This window comes from Sciurus vulgaris, assembly GCF_902686455.1.
Source record: "Sciurus vulgaris genome assembly, chromosome: 12".
NCBI lineage: Eukaryota > Metazoa > Chordata > Mammalia > Rodentia > Sciuridae > Sciurus > Sciurus vulgaris.
Window position 1 is genome coordinate 57,005,761 of NC_136473.1, and position 16,296 is coordinate 57,022,056.

Consider the following 16,296-nt stretch of genomic DNA (forward strand, 5'->3'; position numbering starts at 1 on the left):
GGAATGTAGGCTTATTTACCAAATTCCAAAACAATGTAAGAGGGAATTCCTTTTAACTTTAATGTTGGAAATCCAAAAAGTAAAATAATAAATGCAAATAAAAAAATAGGGTAAAACAAAAATCTGAGTGGTGATATCTAACACAAAAACCCAAACTGACATAATTCAGGTATTGAAAGGTTGGGTGGACTTGGGAAAGAACAAACTACTAAGAACAGGAAGTTAATTAAAATGATAGCAGGCTGGGGATATAGCTCAGTTGGTAGAGTGCCTGCCTCACATTCACAAGGCCCTGGGTTCAATCTCCAGCACCAAAAAAAAAAAAAAAAAGATAGCAATTATACTACAAACTGTTTCATTATCAAAGAAAGAACTGAACTAAACACCAAAGAATATTTGTACTGTTCTAGAACTGGAAATAAATAAGTTTAACCTAATAGAAATTAAAAGATTTCTACTAGCTAACCATGGAACAAAATTAGAGCGTGCAAGAGACAAGAAAAGATTAACCAAACGAATTATAGGAGCATACTCTAAAAGACAAGTAGAAGGACAAGAGAACAGGGGGTAAATAAAAACAAGAGTCCTCACAACAAAAGAGGGAAAGGAAGAGATTATAAATGAGAAAGGATGTTCTTACAGGTACAAGGCCAAAAAATCCGCCCAATTAACAAGAAATTATCTACTTATCTGTATTGGCTTACTATTTGGAATAACATTTGATCAAATTAACACAATTTCTTCTTACTGCTATTCAACAATTAACATTTAAAATAATTTTAACTACCATACTTTTACTAAAAGAAATAACATAGCAAAAGTTTTCCAAAAGAGATAATACATTCTATTTTTGACAAATGTTTTTAAAAACCACAGTTATCACACTAACCTATCTTGTGTAGACTGAACAGCCCACAGGTAACAGCAATTACGAGGATCATTCTCAGGTTCTTGAAAAGTAATGGCATATACAGGAATTCTTCCACCTTCCAACTGAGTATAATACCTAAAACAGACAAAAGGTACATTGCTTACATTTTAAGTTATAGTTTTTAGAAAAGGAAAGAAATTCCTCACGTAAAACCTTGGGCTAAGCAATCACTATTTATGCGATTTCCAAAATTAAGTAATATGGGAAGCATGGCTATGCTGTCTTATCTTCAAAAATATACAAAGTACAAACATCAACATTATGGCCACCCAGTCAAGCTTGGCGTAACACATCTGTAATTACAGCAACTTTCGGGGGTGAGGCAGGAGGATTTCAAGTTCTAGGCCAGTTTGGACAACATAGTGAGAACTTGTCTCAAAAAAATAAAGGCTGGGAATGTAGCTCAGTGGTAGAGCACCCTGGGTTCAATTCCCAGTATTGCCTCGAACATTCACCCCCTGCAAAAAAAAAAGCTTAATTAGCCAAGGGATTTGTAAAAGCCAGGTTTTCTTGGTACTGTTTTAGAAGCAATTTCAAAACACAAGTTGATAAAAGGACAAAACTCTTAACAAAGATTTAAAAGATCTATAATGCCTATCTGCTGCCTCCCTTAATATTACAAGCAATTTTAACTCCAAAGATAAAAAGTTTCAAATAAATTATACTTTGGGGATTTTTTGATGCCATAAAAATTTTAAGACAGGTATTTTATAACTTTGATTTTGGGTGGGGAGGGCACCACTGGGGATTTAACAGGGGCCTCACACAAGCTGGGCAAGTGCTCAACCAATGTGCTACACCCCCAGTCCTAAGAAATGCACTTTTGAAAAATTCATAGTACACAAATACATGGTTTACGCATATAGTCAAACTTTTTACTAGCAAATGAAACACCAGTAACTGTACTGCTTTTTAAATGCTGCAAAAAACAAGTCATGTGTTAAATCATTCCATATCTAACTGTAATTTAATGCAATGAAAAATCATTCATTATCACTCATTCACTTTTCTCATGCTTATCTTCAAATACTAATTGAATACAAAGTATATACAAACAGAAAATACCAAGGCATATAAGGAAAAAAAGTTATACTTACTCTCTTTTCATACTTTTCATATTCCAAAGTGCAAGATAGCCATCAGAAAAACCTACAGCAAGATGATTTGTCCTGCTAATGTAGGTAAGAGTAGAAACAGCTGTTCCAGATGGGCTTACTAACTGGAAACACAGATGACGTCCTTCTCTCATCACACTTTCTCTGATATGTGGTACTTCAGCTGGGATACCAGTAATAACTTCGAGGTCTAAAACCAAAAATAAGAACAATTAAAGATTAATCCAGGCATAGTGGTAGCTCATATCTGTAATACCAGTGACCCAGGAAGGTGAGGCAGGAGGATCACAAGCTCTAGGCCAACCTGAGTTAAACTCCCCTAGGTTCAGTCGTTTGTATCAAGAAAATAAAAATAAAAAATGAAGAAACGAAACAGCACAAAAGCAAATACATGAGTCATCTAGCATCAACTGAATTAATTAAATGGAGTCAATTAAAATAAGAAGATGACAAATCATGCTGAACTAAAAAATAGCCACCTTTATCTATTTAAATGTTGAAATTTTTAAAATACGTTTGTGTAATTTAAAAAAATACATCTAAAATACTTTCAATGTCCTTAACAATCATAAAGTTCATTATATTTTTATTCAAATTTAGAACTACACCTCTGTACTTTCCTTGAAGGATTTTCTTTGAAGGATTCCTATGTAGGATAAGCCCAGTTCATCCTATGTCAGAAATCTAAAGAAGTTATCAAAGACTAAAGGGTCAGGTAATATAAAGGGGCACCCATGAGCCCAGACAGTACATCTGAGTGCTGAAAACAAACATTAATTTATCTCATGAGTTCATAATGATACTTATAAAAAAAAAGGGGGGGGGGGGGATGAAGAGGAAACCCACCCTGTCCACCTACAAAAGACCTTAGTGAACCATCAGAAGTAAATGGAGACCAACTTCTTATTCTGAAAATTAATACTTGAGCAGTAAACATTTATCCTGCCTTTTCTGTATAAATTCTATTTCTGGGTAGCCTAACAGCACTAGTTAATGAGAAAATTCCTCTTCAGAATAGTGAAATTTAAAAACCATCAATTTGCAAAAAGTAAACAATTTTGCAGATGCAAATCAATTTTGATTAAAAAGAAACAGTCAATTTAAAACTAGGGTTTTTCAAACCTGGCACCATGGACATTTAGGGTCAGATATATTTGATATGGAGGTGTTCTGGTGCCTATAGGATGTAAACTGGCATCTCTGGTCTCTATGGTAGTAGCCAAAAGCACCATCTTATCTAGTAATAACAACCAAAAAAGGTCTCCTGACAAATATCTCCTAGAGGACAAAATTCACCCTGGTTGAAAACTACTGACCAAAATCTCAAACCACGATTTTCAATCAAAGCATATTTATATTTACAAAAAATACAAAACAGAATTGATGCCACAAGAAACCACACAATTCCAAAATGAGGAACATCCTACAAATAATTAACTTCTTCATTAAGTCAGTGACATTAAAAAATAAAAACAGCATAGAAAGAGGATTTCTGTGCATTCAAAAACCCTGAAAGCCTAAGTGTCCAATGTAATTAATGTATAAACCTTGTTTAAATCCAGGTTCAAACAATCCAAATATAAAAAGATGTTTTAGATAAAGCAATATGATTACGGATTGAAAGAGTAGTCTATACCGAAGAAGTTTTTGTGTGGTGATGCTGGGGATCAAACCAGGGTCTTTGTACACGTTAGGAGAGTCCTCGCCATGAGCCCTGAGGCCCCTGAAGAATTGTTATTAGAAATGGTAATAGCATTTTAATTATATGTCAAAGTAACCATATTTGCTATAAAATAACACAGAAGGAAAAGGAAACGAAAGAAAATAAACACATGGTAAAATCTGAAAGTTAGTTGAGCTGGGCATGGTGGTGCATGCCTGTAACCCTAGTGACTAAGGAGGCTGAGGCAGGAGGGATTCACAAGTTTGAGGCCACCCTTACCAACTTAGCAAGACCCTAAATAACTTAGTGACACCCTGTCTCAGTGGTAGACCTTAGCACACTCAAGACCCTGGGCTGAAACCCCAGCACAACAAAAATTTTTTTAAAAATAAAAGTAAAGAACCTCAAAGTCAAAACCAAATGGTTCTTTCAGGAAAGCTTACATTCAGGTTTGTTCTTACTCGCTACAGATACCAACCATTTCAGTAAGAATCTCATATTTAAAAAAAAAACTAAAGGCACTTAAAAAAAAGAATAATTTATAAATATAAGCATTTAAAGGAGAAAAATTGTCTCTCCTCACTTTCACTGAATTTGAATAGCATTAGTTCTCCTCCTCACTTTCACTGAATTTGAATAGCATTAGTTCTATTTTAAAATGTTATTTTGTGAGGAAATTTTCAATTGATCTATAATTTTCTATGAAATTATTTTATTTATATCTTGGCCTTCCCAAAGGAACATAAACAGTATGTCAAAAAACTGTCAGTTCCTACATAGCTAGATAATTTTATACTAGCTAATTAGGATCAAGATTTTATATATTAGCCCTTCCAGCATTTATTTAACAGTTCTTATTCAAGTGTGTGTGTGTGTGTGTGTGTGTGTGTATGTGTATATATATATATGAAAACAAATTAGTGCCCTCCTTTTTCAAGGCCTACTTTTAGGACACGAACACTTCAACACAAAAGTTCTACAGTGCCTAGATGTACAGAATAAAAACAAGACAGATATATAGATAATTTCCTTCCTTCCTCCTCCAGCCTTCCCCGCTTCCTCCATTCCTATGGTACTGAGGACTAAACCCTGGGTCACTCTACCACTGAGCTACATCCCCAGTCCTTATTTTTTGAGACAGGTCTCTGTAAATTGTCAAGGCAGCCCTTGAACTTGTAATCCTCCTTCCTCAGCCTCCTGAGTTGCTGGGATTATAGTTGTATCCCACAAAGCCAGACTCACTTAAGCAATTTTTCTATAAAAAAAATTTGGGGCCATTTTAAATAACCAATCCATTGCATCAGAACATTCAGGTGTTCAACTTTTGGTTTCAAGTAATGAATAATTACCTAATGCCTCTACTTCACTCTGACTGCATGACACGTCATCCAAACACAGGTCAATAAGAAGAATGTGTCCAATATCAGTTACCACTGCTGCCACACCAAAAAGCCATCGCAGACTTGGATGTAAATGCTGAGAGCTTGCACTGGCTCCACCATGATTAATTATAGGTTCAATAGCTGTTACCTAGAAAGCAGAATATATGACTGACTTTCCTTTGACAAAATAAGAAAACACAACCAACAACAAAACAAAATTTGGAGTTAAAGCAGATTATTGGTTTACTACAAATTTAAACATCATCAAATAAAGAATCATAAATTTGCAAGTGATATTTGTGAATCCAAGTAACAACAAAATCTTTCGATATATTAGGAATTACACTATTTAAAAATATTAAAATCATGAAGCTGAATAACTGATGTTTACAAAGAGCTTATTTATGTGCCAGACATTGTGCTAATTGGCTCATTTAAAATTCACAATAATCCTTCGATATTGAACTATATGTAATTATCTGTTTAAAGATGAAGTAACTACAGTTTGCTTAACCAACTTACAAAACATTTTATCTAAGTTACATAAACCATAAAATCATTACACATAACTCAAATTGTTCTCAGCTGGGTGGAGTGGTGCACACCTGTAATCCCAATGACTCAGGAAGCTGAGGCAGGAGGATCCCAAGTTCAAAGCCAGCTCAGCAACTCAGTAAGGCCCTGAGCAACTTAGCAAGACCCTATCTCTAAACGAAATATAAAAAATAAAGGACTGAGGATGTGGCTTAGTAGTTAAATGCCCCTGGGTTCAATCCCCAGTAACAACAATAGCAACAAAAAACACTCAAAATGATTCTCACTTTAAAGCTTTTCATCAGCCATTCTAGGATACAGTTTTTCTCTTAGTAAAAACAATGCCTAGCTGACATGAGGTTCTGGGTTCAATCTCCAGAACCAGAAAAAAAAAAAAAAAAAAAAAAAAGAAAGAAAGAAAAGTAATAACAAATCATTCCAGAAAATTTTACTGTCTATTCTTAAACAATTTTAAGTCCTGCTTAGACTAAAGAGGGACAGCTTTCTCTAAATGGGTTATAGTCTAACAGACCTCACACAAAGCTTTGGCACTGACTAGATAACTGACACTATTTCAATTATTTGAGAAACTTTTGCCTTAGCTACTTTATGGAGTCATATTTTTCTCCCCTTCATCTCATGAGTCAAAATTTCAGATGTTTGTACTTAATTGCCATCCTTTTGCTATATTGCCCAGACTGGCCTCAAACAATCCTGCCTCAGTCTTCCAAATAGCTGGGAATACAGCAATCTGCCACTGCACTCAGCTTATATTTTATATGTAACTTTTCTATTACTTCACAAAACTAATTACTATATATGATGATTAAGTGATTATTTCTATTCTACTTATGAATGTCCTAGAGAGAGAAAATTTGGTATCAGTGGTTTATGTGTTAATTTAAAAGTATTTTTCAGGCTGTAATTTATTTTTATGACAAAAACCTGGCTGTCTCTATCATTAGTACACAAATCATGACAAATTCTGAAAGCTGTAATCTCATGTATTTTCTAATTAATGTAATGATATCTATAAATATTGAAATATCTTGTTTCCATCATACCAGAGAAATGCATACAGATTGCATTTCTCATACAAATACTGTACTGAAGTGATTATCAGCGCTACCTTATTTTAGAAGAGGCAATTATAAATATTTAGGAGATATTATACCCTAACCAAACTTCCTTTGACTATATATCTATCATTAACCCCACATCTTTTCTTTCTCCTACAGTCCCTCCTTCTTATGATATTAATCATCTTCTCAAATGAGCAACCAAGAACTTATTAATTCTGGTTCCTTCTCAATTACTCTCAAATGGTCAATGAGTCCTATCCATTTTACCTTCTGAATATATTTTCAACCTGTCCCTTACTCCTACAATTCTGTCATTTCCGTGATTCAGTTCATCATTAGTGACCTGAACTAGAAGTGTCCTTATTTCTTTTCTCATAATTCCATTCCTGACCCAATCCAAGGAACTTTTTACATGAGAGTTCTGCTTAAAACATAAAAATAAATCATCAGGCATTACAAGGCCGCTAATTATAAACCAGATCATTCAAAATATCAATCCCCAAACCACTGCACTCTTCTATGATTTTATATTTGTATATGTGTTTGTGTATTTATATTTTCTCGCCAGGTATACAGAAAAAAGCCGCAATAAATCTGAAGAAACAACTCAGAATTTAAACTACTTCTATAGGTACTACTGGGTAAGACTGTTAGTGTATGGAAGGTATAAATGTATCAGAATTAATAAATGGTGATTATAAATGAAGCTATTATTTACATATAATATTAAAATTCTAAACAACAGTGAAGACATGTTTTTTTCCACACTGCACCAAGGTTATAGTCTCAATTTAGAAAGAAAAACATTTAAAAACCTTATAATTAAACATACTTTCAGAGGCTGGGGTTGTGGCACATGCCCCACTTGCCTAGCATGTGTGAGGCACTGGGTTTGATCCTCAGCACCATATAAAATAAATAAATGAAATAAAGATATTGTGTCCATTTACAACTAAAAAATAAATATTAAAGAAAAAAACATACTTTTAGAAATATTGAGGTATTCCTCATAGAATACCACGGGAGATAAGAACAAGACACAAATGATACTTTTCACATAAACAAGTGTTAACACTATCATTCATTAACTATTTTTATTTCAGAATTTCCTAATTCTTAAGAATAGGAAGTTATATTTAAATGTTAAGTTCCTTTGATAATAAGAGCATCTTACACTTTTATTTTGAAATAAACACACATTAACATAAAAGTACACTGGCTATAAGTGTACAGGTGCAATGAATTTTCTCAAAGTAAACACAGGCCTGTAAACACTATTTTGAAAACAGAATATCCAAGTATCTTAAACATTACCTACCCTTCCAGGAAGAACAACTGCTTTAACCACTCTTGATACACCAAGGTCATAAAGACAAAGAACACTTCCTTCTGCTTCTTCCAGTCCTATCAACAATCCACTTCTCTTCTGCCAAGAGAAGTCTTTAACTGCAAGGACTACAGGAGGCTGCTGATTTACTCCAGTAAATCTATATGCAGACAACCGCTCTCCTGTTATAGAGTTTACTACCTCAAGTTGTGGACCACAAGCCAAGCAAGCAAGTCCATTTTTCCCTAAGGGGGAATAAAAAGCAAAAATATTTCTTATTTTAATACTGTATGCATACAACAAAACTGAAGCAGTTAGCTCTTTTACATAGATATATAGTATGCAGTTCATTACACAAAACTTTATGAATCATCTCCAAATTGAAACCTAAGCATTTATAAAACAGAATGGTCCTCAAATCAGTAGAATTAAGAATATATGTTGCACTCACATAAATTGAGAAACAATATGGTAGTAAAAAAAGAACAAAACTTTTGAAACATAAAATAAGCAACTATGACTACATTAATAATCATTCAGTAAAGGACCATGCTACGTGCTTAAATACATTATTGCATTTATTCTTTATCATAGTTCGATACAGAGATAATGCAACTAAAATGTGATGTAGTTTAACTTGTACAAAGTCGGTTACAAGATATTATGGTTCAGAAGTAGATCTCAAGTCTAACTCCAAAACTTGTGTTTTAAGTACTACAAGTTAAAAAATTTAAACTTGTGGAGCTACAGTAGTTATAAAATATAACAATTCTATCTATGAAGAGTTCACAATCTCAGATAAGACATTACATAACTAGCCTAACAATATAAAATACCAGAATCCCTTCTTGGTGCTGAGGATATAGCTCAGTTGTAGAGCATTTGTCTAGCATGCCCAAGGCCCTAAATTTAATCCCCAGCACCAAACACACACACACACATAAAAAGACAAAAGGAACGGAACAAAACACCCTTCTAGGCCTACTAGTCATGTTTGAATTCATTTTGTCTACAATGTAATATCATTGTAGGGGGTAGGGTTACCAGGTCAGTTACAATCAGATCTTTTTAAAAAACGTTAAAATGGACAAAAGGAGGGAGCACAGAATAGAAGTAGGGAGATGACAATACACTGGTAGGTGGCAATGGACAGAGAAAAGTGGTTTGACTAGAGATTCATCTTAGAGGTAGGACAGGAATTAGCTTGTTGATTAATTAGATATGGAGAGGTGAGTAAAACAAGAATCAATCAAGAATGGACCCTGAACTTTCCTTGAATAATTAAATGAATGGCAATAACTTTACACTAAATTCAAGATGTCCATCATGCATCCTAATAGGTAGCTAGATATACATTTTATATAGTAGAGGGATGCTACAAATTTTAATTTAAAAAAATAGCATGCTATAGAGGGGACCCAGAATGCTAGGGTTCAAAGTTCCTTTCTGCTATTTGGTATCTGACTGTCACCTACAGTGAAAAATGCCTATGGAGAACAGTAATGTAAAACTGCTATTGTTATTTGGGTTCTTGGTACTTGGAATTGATTCAAGGGCACTTGACCACTAAGCTGTAATCATAACCCTTTCTTTATTTTGAAACAGGGTCTCACTAACTTGCTAAGGCTGGCCTTGAACTTGGAATCCTCCAAACTTTGGTATGGTTCTCTCCTATATTATACAATCTAAAGCCTAAATATTAAGATCTTGTTCACATTAGAATTAGGAAATAAATCTTTCTTAAAATATTTTTTAGGACCCAGGGCTCCACAGATTTTTCCACTCCTAAGACAGTCTGGGTTCTAATCTTCAAACTCACCACCAATAAAACAAAGAACAATTGTTTGTTGATTACAAAGAACAATTGTTATATATTATTTCTACTTTCAAAATACAAATATTTGATACACAGAAGATATATACAGATATAGATATATAGGATTAATAGATATGTGGTTTGAGGAAAAATTAACTATAATCCCCCAATAAGATTCACTGCTAATGTGTTCTGAAGAATACAGGTGTTAAAATTTGTAGTTATAGGCAATACATAATACTTTAAGCTGGGTGTGGTGGTGCACACCTATAATCCCAGCAACTTGAGAGGCTAAGGCAAGAGGATTCCAAGTTCAAGGTCAGCCTCAGCAATTTAGCAAGCCCCAAGAAACTTAGCAAGACCCTGTCTCAAAATAAAAAATAAATAAATAAAAAGGTCTGGGGATATGGCTCAGTGGTTAAGCACCCTTGGGTTCAATTCATGGTACCAAAAATAAACAAAACAACAAAAAACTTTACTAAGCTTTCTTAAAAAATCCCACATTAAAGAAACTATAACATTTATTTATCTTACAGGTCCATCAAATTAGTAAACTTTCAACAACATTATTTTACCTGCAGCAAACCTTCCATGAAGTACAGATTCTAATGTTATTTCATCTTCTCTAAGGGCCTGAATGGTCACTTCTGGGAACTGTAGGAGACCACTAGTCACTTGAGCTGTTAAGTCTCTCATACTTCCACTGCAAATATTTTAAGAAGATAACATTATTATGATATATTTGTACTACTGTATAATATACTTAATTATTTTCAGGCAGGAATATAGCAAGTAAGCAAGTCACCATACCAAGTGAACAAAGTACAACTAAAACCTGGTTATAAAATATATATGTACCTGGGTCTGAGGTGTTCTCTCCTAAAAAAATATTTCCCAAATGGCCTTAAGAAAATAATAATTTATTAAGCCAGATAACCAAAGGATATATATTTCCTAGATTCTTTGAAAATTGGCTCAATTTAAATTATTTTGCCCACCCTAGTTTCAAAGAATACATACACACAGGAAAACTCATCTGTTTTAAAAATTATCTCTTTAGTAAAAAGAGGGAAACTCCCTGAAAAATGTCCAAACCCACAGAAATTTGAGAAATTGAATTTGATCTCTTTTACTAGATAGAAAAAAAGTATCTAAAATTATCTTTTGTTTTCCAATATATATGAAGCTAGATTCCCTAGATGACCCCTACCAATGTAAAAAAAAAAAATACTAGTAGAAATATAAAAATATCTTTTTTGAATGATTGTGAGTTGGCAGAGCCAAAAATGAAGAGACATGTAAGTTGGGCCTTGGTCTTGAGGACTTGCAACCAAATCTAATTCTGGTGATCATGATCTTGTTTTGAGCACTGCTGAATACCACACAGGCAGAAGATAAAGCTTAGGTTTAACAGAGTTTATGCAAGCTAAGAGGCTCCCCCTCACTTCCACTAAATTCTGCAGGGCTACATATCATCTTATGTGAAAGAAACATTTACTGTACAGGAGAGACATAAAACTATTCTGACTTTGGTTCTGAGTCTTAGAAAAAGAAATTTTGTTTCCACACAAATTTTTGACCAGAATCCAACCCATAGTATCCAAAAGTCCTAAATGAAAATGTTATTAAGAAGTAATAAGTCTCAGGGTTGGTAAAGACTCCAAGCAACTCACAGAAAATATATATACCTCTCTCTTTTGAAATCTCAAGAAATACACAAAGATGAAGGTCCAGAGTCAGGCACACTGGTGCACGCTGATAATCCCAGAGACTCAGGAGGCTGAAGAGAATCACCAAGGCTGGCCTTAGCAATTTTGTGAGGCCCACAGTAATTTAGTGAGACCTTATCTCAATCAATGAATCAACCAACCAACCAATTAATGAACTGGGGATATACCTCAGTGGTAAAACACTAATGTCCACCAAAACAAAACAAAACAAAACAAAACTATTTGTTCAATAAATACACTCTCTACAAAATAATTATATTTCATATTTCAACATATACTAAGCAAACATTTCTACAAAACATTATATATATGATTTTACTTTTCGCTTTCTGGCTAATAAAAAGCCTAAGAATTATGATTTCAATGTAAACTAAAATGGACCCTGAAAATGCAGTTGTTCCTTTAGACTTACACTTTTTTTTTTTTTTTTTTTTTTTTTTGGGGGGGGTACTGGAGATCAAACTCCTGGGCACTTTACCACTGAGCAACATCCCCACCCCTTGAAATTTATTTTTTTTGAGACAGTCTCACTAAGATGCCCAGGCTGCCTCCACCTTGTGATCAACGTGCAGGCAGCTGCGATTAAAGATTCGCACCACTGGGGCTGGGGAGATAGCTCAGTCGGTAGAGTGCTTGCCTTGTAAGCACAAGGGCCTGGGTTCGATCCCCAGCACCAAAAAAAAAAAAAAAAAAGATACACACCACTGCTTCTGGCTTAATTCAAATATTAATCAATTACTGACCATTCTTAAAGTATTGTGTTGGAAAGGGAAGACTGCAAAGGCAGAAAAAAGATCTACTTCCTGACCCACAAGGAGTTTACATTCTACAAGAGGACATATATAATCAAACCATGAAAATAGCAGACCAAAGAAACGTTCTCATCAAGAAAACATATGCTGTAAAATCCCAAGGAAGTGAATTAGAGGAAAAAATAAAATGGAATAAAAGGAAAATGCACAAAGAAAACATGAAAGTTACAGAAGGACTTAAAATTTGATAGTTTGGAAAAAGTAATGGCACAAGGCATGCCAAGCTGAAAGAGGAAAGAATACCAAACATTTCTTCCAATGAATGGACCCAGAATTGATAATGATTCTAGTATAGTCGAAACAAAATTTGTGAGCAGATGAGACTATACACTTGAGACTTCTGAGCTAATCTAGGGAAAAAAGACTTAAATTGGAGGGAGTATGGGGAGTGAAGAGTACCTGAAATTTTCCATGATTTCCACACTTTTTGTACTACAGATTGAACCCACGGTAACTTACCCACGAAGGCACATCCCAGCAGGCCACCACAACTTAACTTTTTTTGTTTCTGGAGACAGGGTCTCACACAATTGCTTAGGGCATGGTTAAAATTGCTGAGTCTAACCTGAAACTCGCAATCCTTCTACCTCAGCCTCCTGAACTACTGGGATTACAGGTGAGTCACCACAACCAGTCTGAACAATATTTTATTTCTACTTAAGGATTGTGTCCCCCAAGTACCTGCATAAATCTTTTAAAATTTGTACAAACTAATTGTGTTCAGTTAGGGGCAGTGGCAAATGTCTAAAATCCCAGCTGCTCCACAGGACGGATCCTTCAGAGGAAGATGGCAAGTTCAAGGTCAGCCTCAGCAACTTAGTGAGGTCCTAAGCAACTAACTGAGAACCTGCCTCAAAAACAATATAAAGGGCTAGGAATGTAGCTCAGTGGGAAAGTGGCCCTGGGTTAAATCACCAGTACCAAAATAATAATAATAATGTTGTCTTTCGAATTAGTGACATTTCAGTACAATATTGAAAAACTGTTGACAGAAGTCACAGTACTGGGGCTATGGCTCAGTGGGAGAGCACTTGCATGTGTGAGGCACTGCCTTCTATCCTCCGCACTGGATAAAAAATAAATTAAATAAAGGTATTGTGTCTATCTACCACTAAAAAAGAAAAAAAAAAAAAAAGTCACAATACATACAGAGAGAATGTGTATTTCCTGTAATACTTAGTACACTTGTCCTCCCTGGCAGAATCCTCCTACAGAGGTAAACTTACCAGTAAATTCGTCTCTCCTCACAGACTCTTTTCAATGAAAGTTCACAAAAGACAGTTCTTAAAATTATCATAGACTCCAGAATACCAAAGTTTCCAAAAGACCTACATTTTCTTCTGAAGAACCGACGCTCTCGCAACCGTTCCTCCAACAACTCAAGGAAAAAAATGGCCGACAGGTGGTAAAGCGCGTGCTTAGAATGCGCGAGGCCCTGGGTTGGCTAGCAACCATCAAAAACAAACAAAAACAATTTAACGCTCCTTTCCTGTAACTGTATACCTCTAGTATGAACCTCCTCGGCTTTCACAACAAAATTAACATATACCCTCTTAAAACAAAAAAAGTGAACCTATAGCATAAGTAAAGGAGCACCTGACTGAGGTGGTGACCAGGCCTGTGATCCCAGTGACTTCTGAGGCTGAGGCAGAAGGCTCACAAGTTCGAGGTCAGCCTCAGCATCGTAGTGAGGGCCTAAGCAACTAACTGAGAACCTGCCTCAAAAACAATATAAAGGGCTAGGAATGTAGCTCAGTGGTAAAGTGCCCCTGGGTTCGATCACCAGTACCAAAATAATAATAATAATGTCTGGGAACTAGTGACACTTCAGAACAATGTTGAAAAACTGTGGTCAGAAGTCACAGTACACGGGGGCTGCAGTTGTAGCTCAGGGGTAGAGCACTTACACAACGTGTGTGAGGCACTGTCTCCCAACCTCAGCACCGCATATAAATAGATAAAGGTCCATCGACAATTTAAAAATATTTTAAAATAATTTTAAAAACTGTCAATCTACAACTGAAAACAAAAATGATCAAAAAATAACGAGTCACAGTAGAGGGACAATGTGGATTTCCCTTAACAACACACTAGTCCTCCCTGGCAGAATCCTCCTAAAGAGGTAAACTTACCAGTAAACTCGTCTCTCCTCAGACCCTCTTCTTTTTTTTTTTTTTTTTTTGGCGGTGCTGGGGATCGAACCCAGGGCTTTGTGCTTGTGAGGCGAACACTCTACCAACTGAGCTATCTCCCCAGCCCCTCACAAACCCTTTTCAATGAAAGTTCACAAAAGACAGTTCTTAAAATTATCATAGACTCCAGAATACCAAAGTTTCCAAAAGACCTACATTTTCTTCTGAAGAACCGACGCTCTCGCAACCGTTTCTCCAACAACTCAAGGAAAAAAATGGCCGACAGGCGGTAAAGCGCGTGCTTAGAATGCACGAGGCCCTGGGTTCCACAGCCACCATCAAAAACAAACAAAAACAATTTAACGCTCCTTTCCTGTAACTGTATACCTCTAGTATGAACCTCCTCGGCTTTCACAACAAAATTAACATATACCCTCTTAAAACAAAAAAGTGAACCTATAGCATAAGTAAAGGAGCACCTGACTGAGGTGGTGACCAGGCCTGTGATCCCAGTGACTTCTGAGGCTGAGGCAGAAGGCTCACAAGTTCGAGGTCAGCCTCAGCATCGTAGTGAGGGCCTAAGCAACTAACTGAGAACCTGCCTCAAAAACAATATAAAGGGCTAGGAATGTAGCTCAGTGGTAAAGTGCCCCTGGGTTCGATCACCAGTACCAAAATAATAATAATAATGTCTGGGAACTAGTGACACTTCAGAACAATGTTGAAAAACTGTGGTCAGAAGTCACAGTACACGGGGGCTGCAGTTGTAGCTCAGGGGTAGAGCACTTACACAACGTGTGTGAGGCACTGTCTCCCAACCTCAGCACCGCATATAAATAGATAAAGGTCCATCGACAATTTAAAAATATTTTAAAATAATTTTTTAAAAAACTATCTATCTACAACTAAAAACAAAAGCGATCAAAAAATAACGAGTCACAGTACAGGGACAATGTGGATTTCCCTTACAACACACTAGTCCTCCCTGGCAGAATCCTCCTAAAGAGGTAAACTTACCAGTAAACTCGTCTCTCCTCACAGACCCTTTTCAATGAAAGTTCACAAAAGACAGTTCTTAAAATTCAGACTCCAGAATACCAAGAACAAACTCAAGTTCAGAGTTTCCAAAAGACCTACGTTTTCTTCTGAAGAGCTCACGCTCTCGCAACCGTTTCTCCAACTACTCAAGGAAAAAAATGGCCGACAGGTGGTAAAGCGCGTGCTTAGAATGCGCGAGGCCCTGGGTTCCACAGCCACCATCAAAAACAAACAAAAACAATTTAACGCTCCTTTCCTGTAACTGTATACCTCTAGTATGAACCTCCTCGGCTTTCACAACAAAATTAACATATACCCTCTTAAAACAAAAAAAGTGAACCTATAGCATAAGTAAAGGAGCACCTGACTGAGGTGGTGACCAGGCCTGTGATCCCAGTGACTTCTGAGGCTGAGGCAGAAGGCTCACAAGTTCGAGGTCAGCCTCAGACACTTGGCCATACCCTAGGTAACTTAGGAAGACCGTCTCAAACAGAAATTTTAAAACGAATGAGGACGTAGCTCAGTGGGAAAGCGGCCCTGCGTTCAATCCCAGTACACACACACACACACACCCTGTCTGGGGCTGGGGTTGTGACTCAATGGTAGAAGGCTTGCCTGGCATGTGTGAGGCACTAGAATCTATCCTCAGCACCACATATAAATAAAAGAATAAAATAAAGGTCTGTCAACATCTAAAAAATTTTTTTAAAAAGAAAGAAAACCCTCTCAAAAGG

General features: G+C 35.9%; 1 protein-coding gene and 1 long non-coding RNA gene across 4 annotated transcripts in view; one reads left to right on the forward strand and one right to left on the reverse strand.

Moving 5' to 3' along the window:
• AHCTF1 (AT-hook containing transcription factor 1) overlaps window positions 1-16,296 on the reverse strand; it is a 65,269-nt gene that overhangs the window by 47,766 nt on the left and 1,207 nt on the right. For all 3 annotated transcript variants that reach the window (XM_079106602.1, XM_079106601.1, XM_079106600.1), the window contains exons 2-6: window positions 10,426-10,553; window positions 8,026-8,279; window positions 5,059-5,239; window positions 2,029-2,236; window positions 890-1,006 (exon numbers count right to left, since the gene is read on the reverse strand). In XM_079106602.1, the coding sequence (XP_078962728.1) occupies window positions 890-1,006; window positions 2,029-2,236; window positions 5,059-5,239; window positions 8,026-8,279; window positions 10,426-10,546 (881 nt within the window). In that variant the 5' untranslated portion in view covers window positions 10,547-10,553. The remainder of the gene's footprint in view (window positions 1-889; window positions 1,007-2,028; window positions 2,237-5,058; window positions 5,240-8,025; window positions 8,280-10,425; window positions 10,554-16,296) is intronic.
• LOC306641512 lies at window positions 13,716-15,859 on the forward strand. Its single transcript, XR_013758177.1, has 3 exons — window positions 13,716-14,526; window positions 14,637-14,723; window positions 15,627-15,859. It is a non-coding gene; the product is annotated as an uncharacterized lncRNA (long non-coding RNA).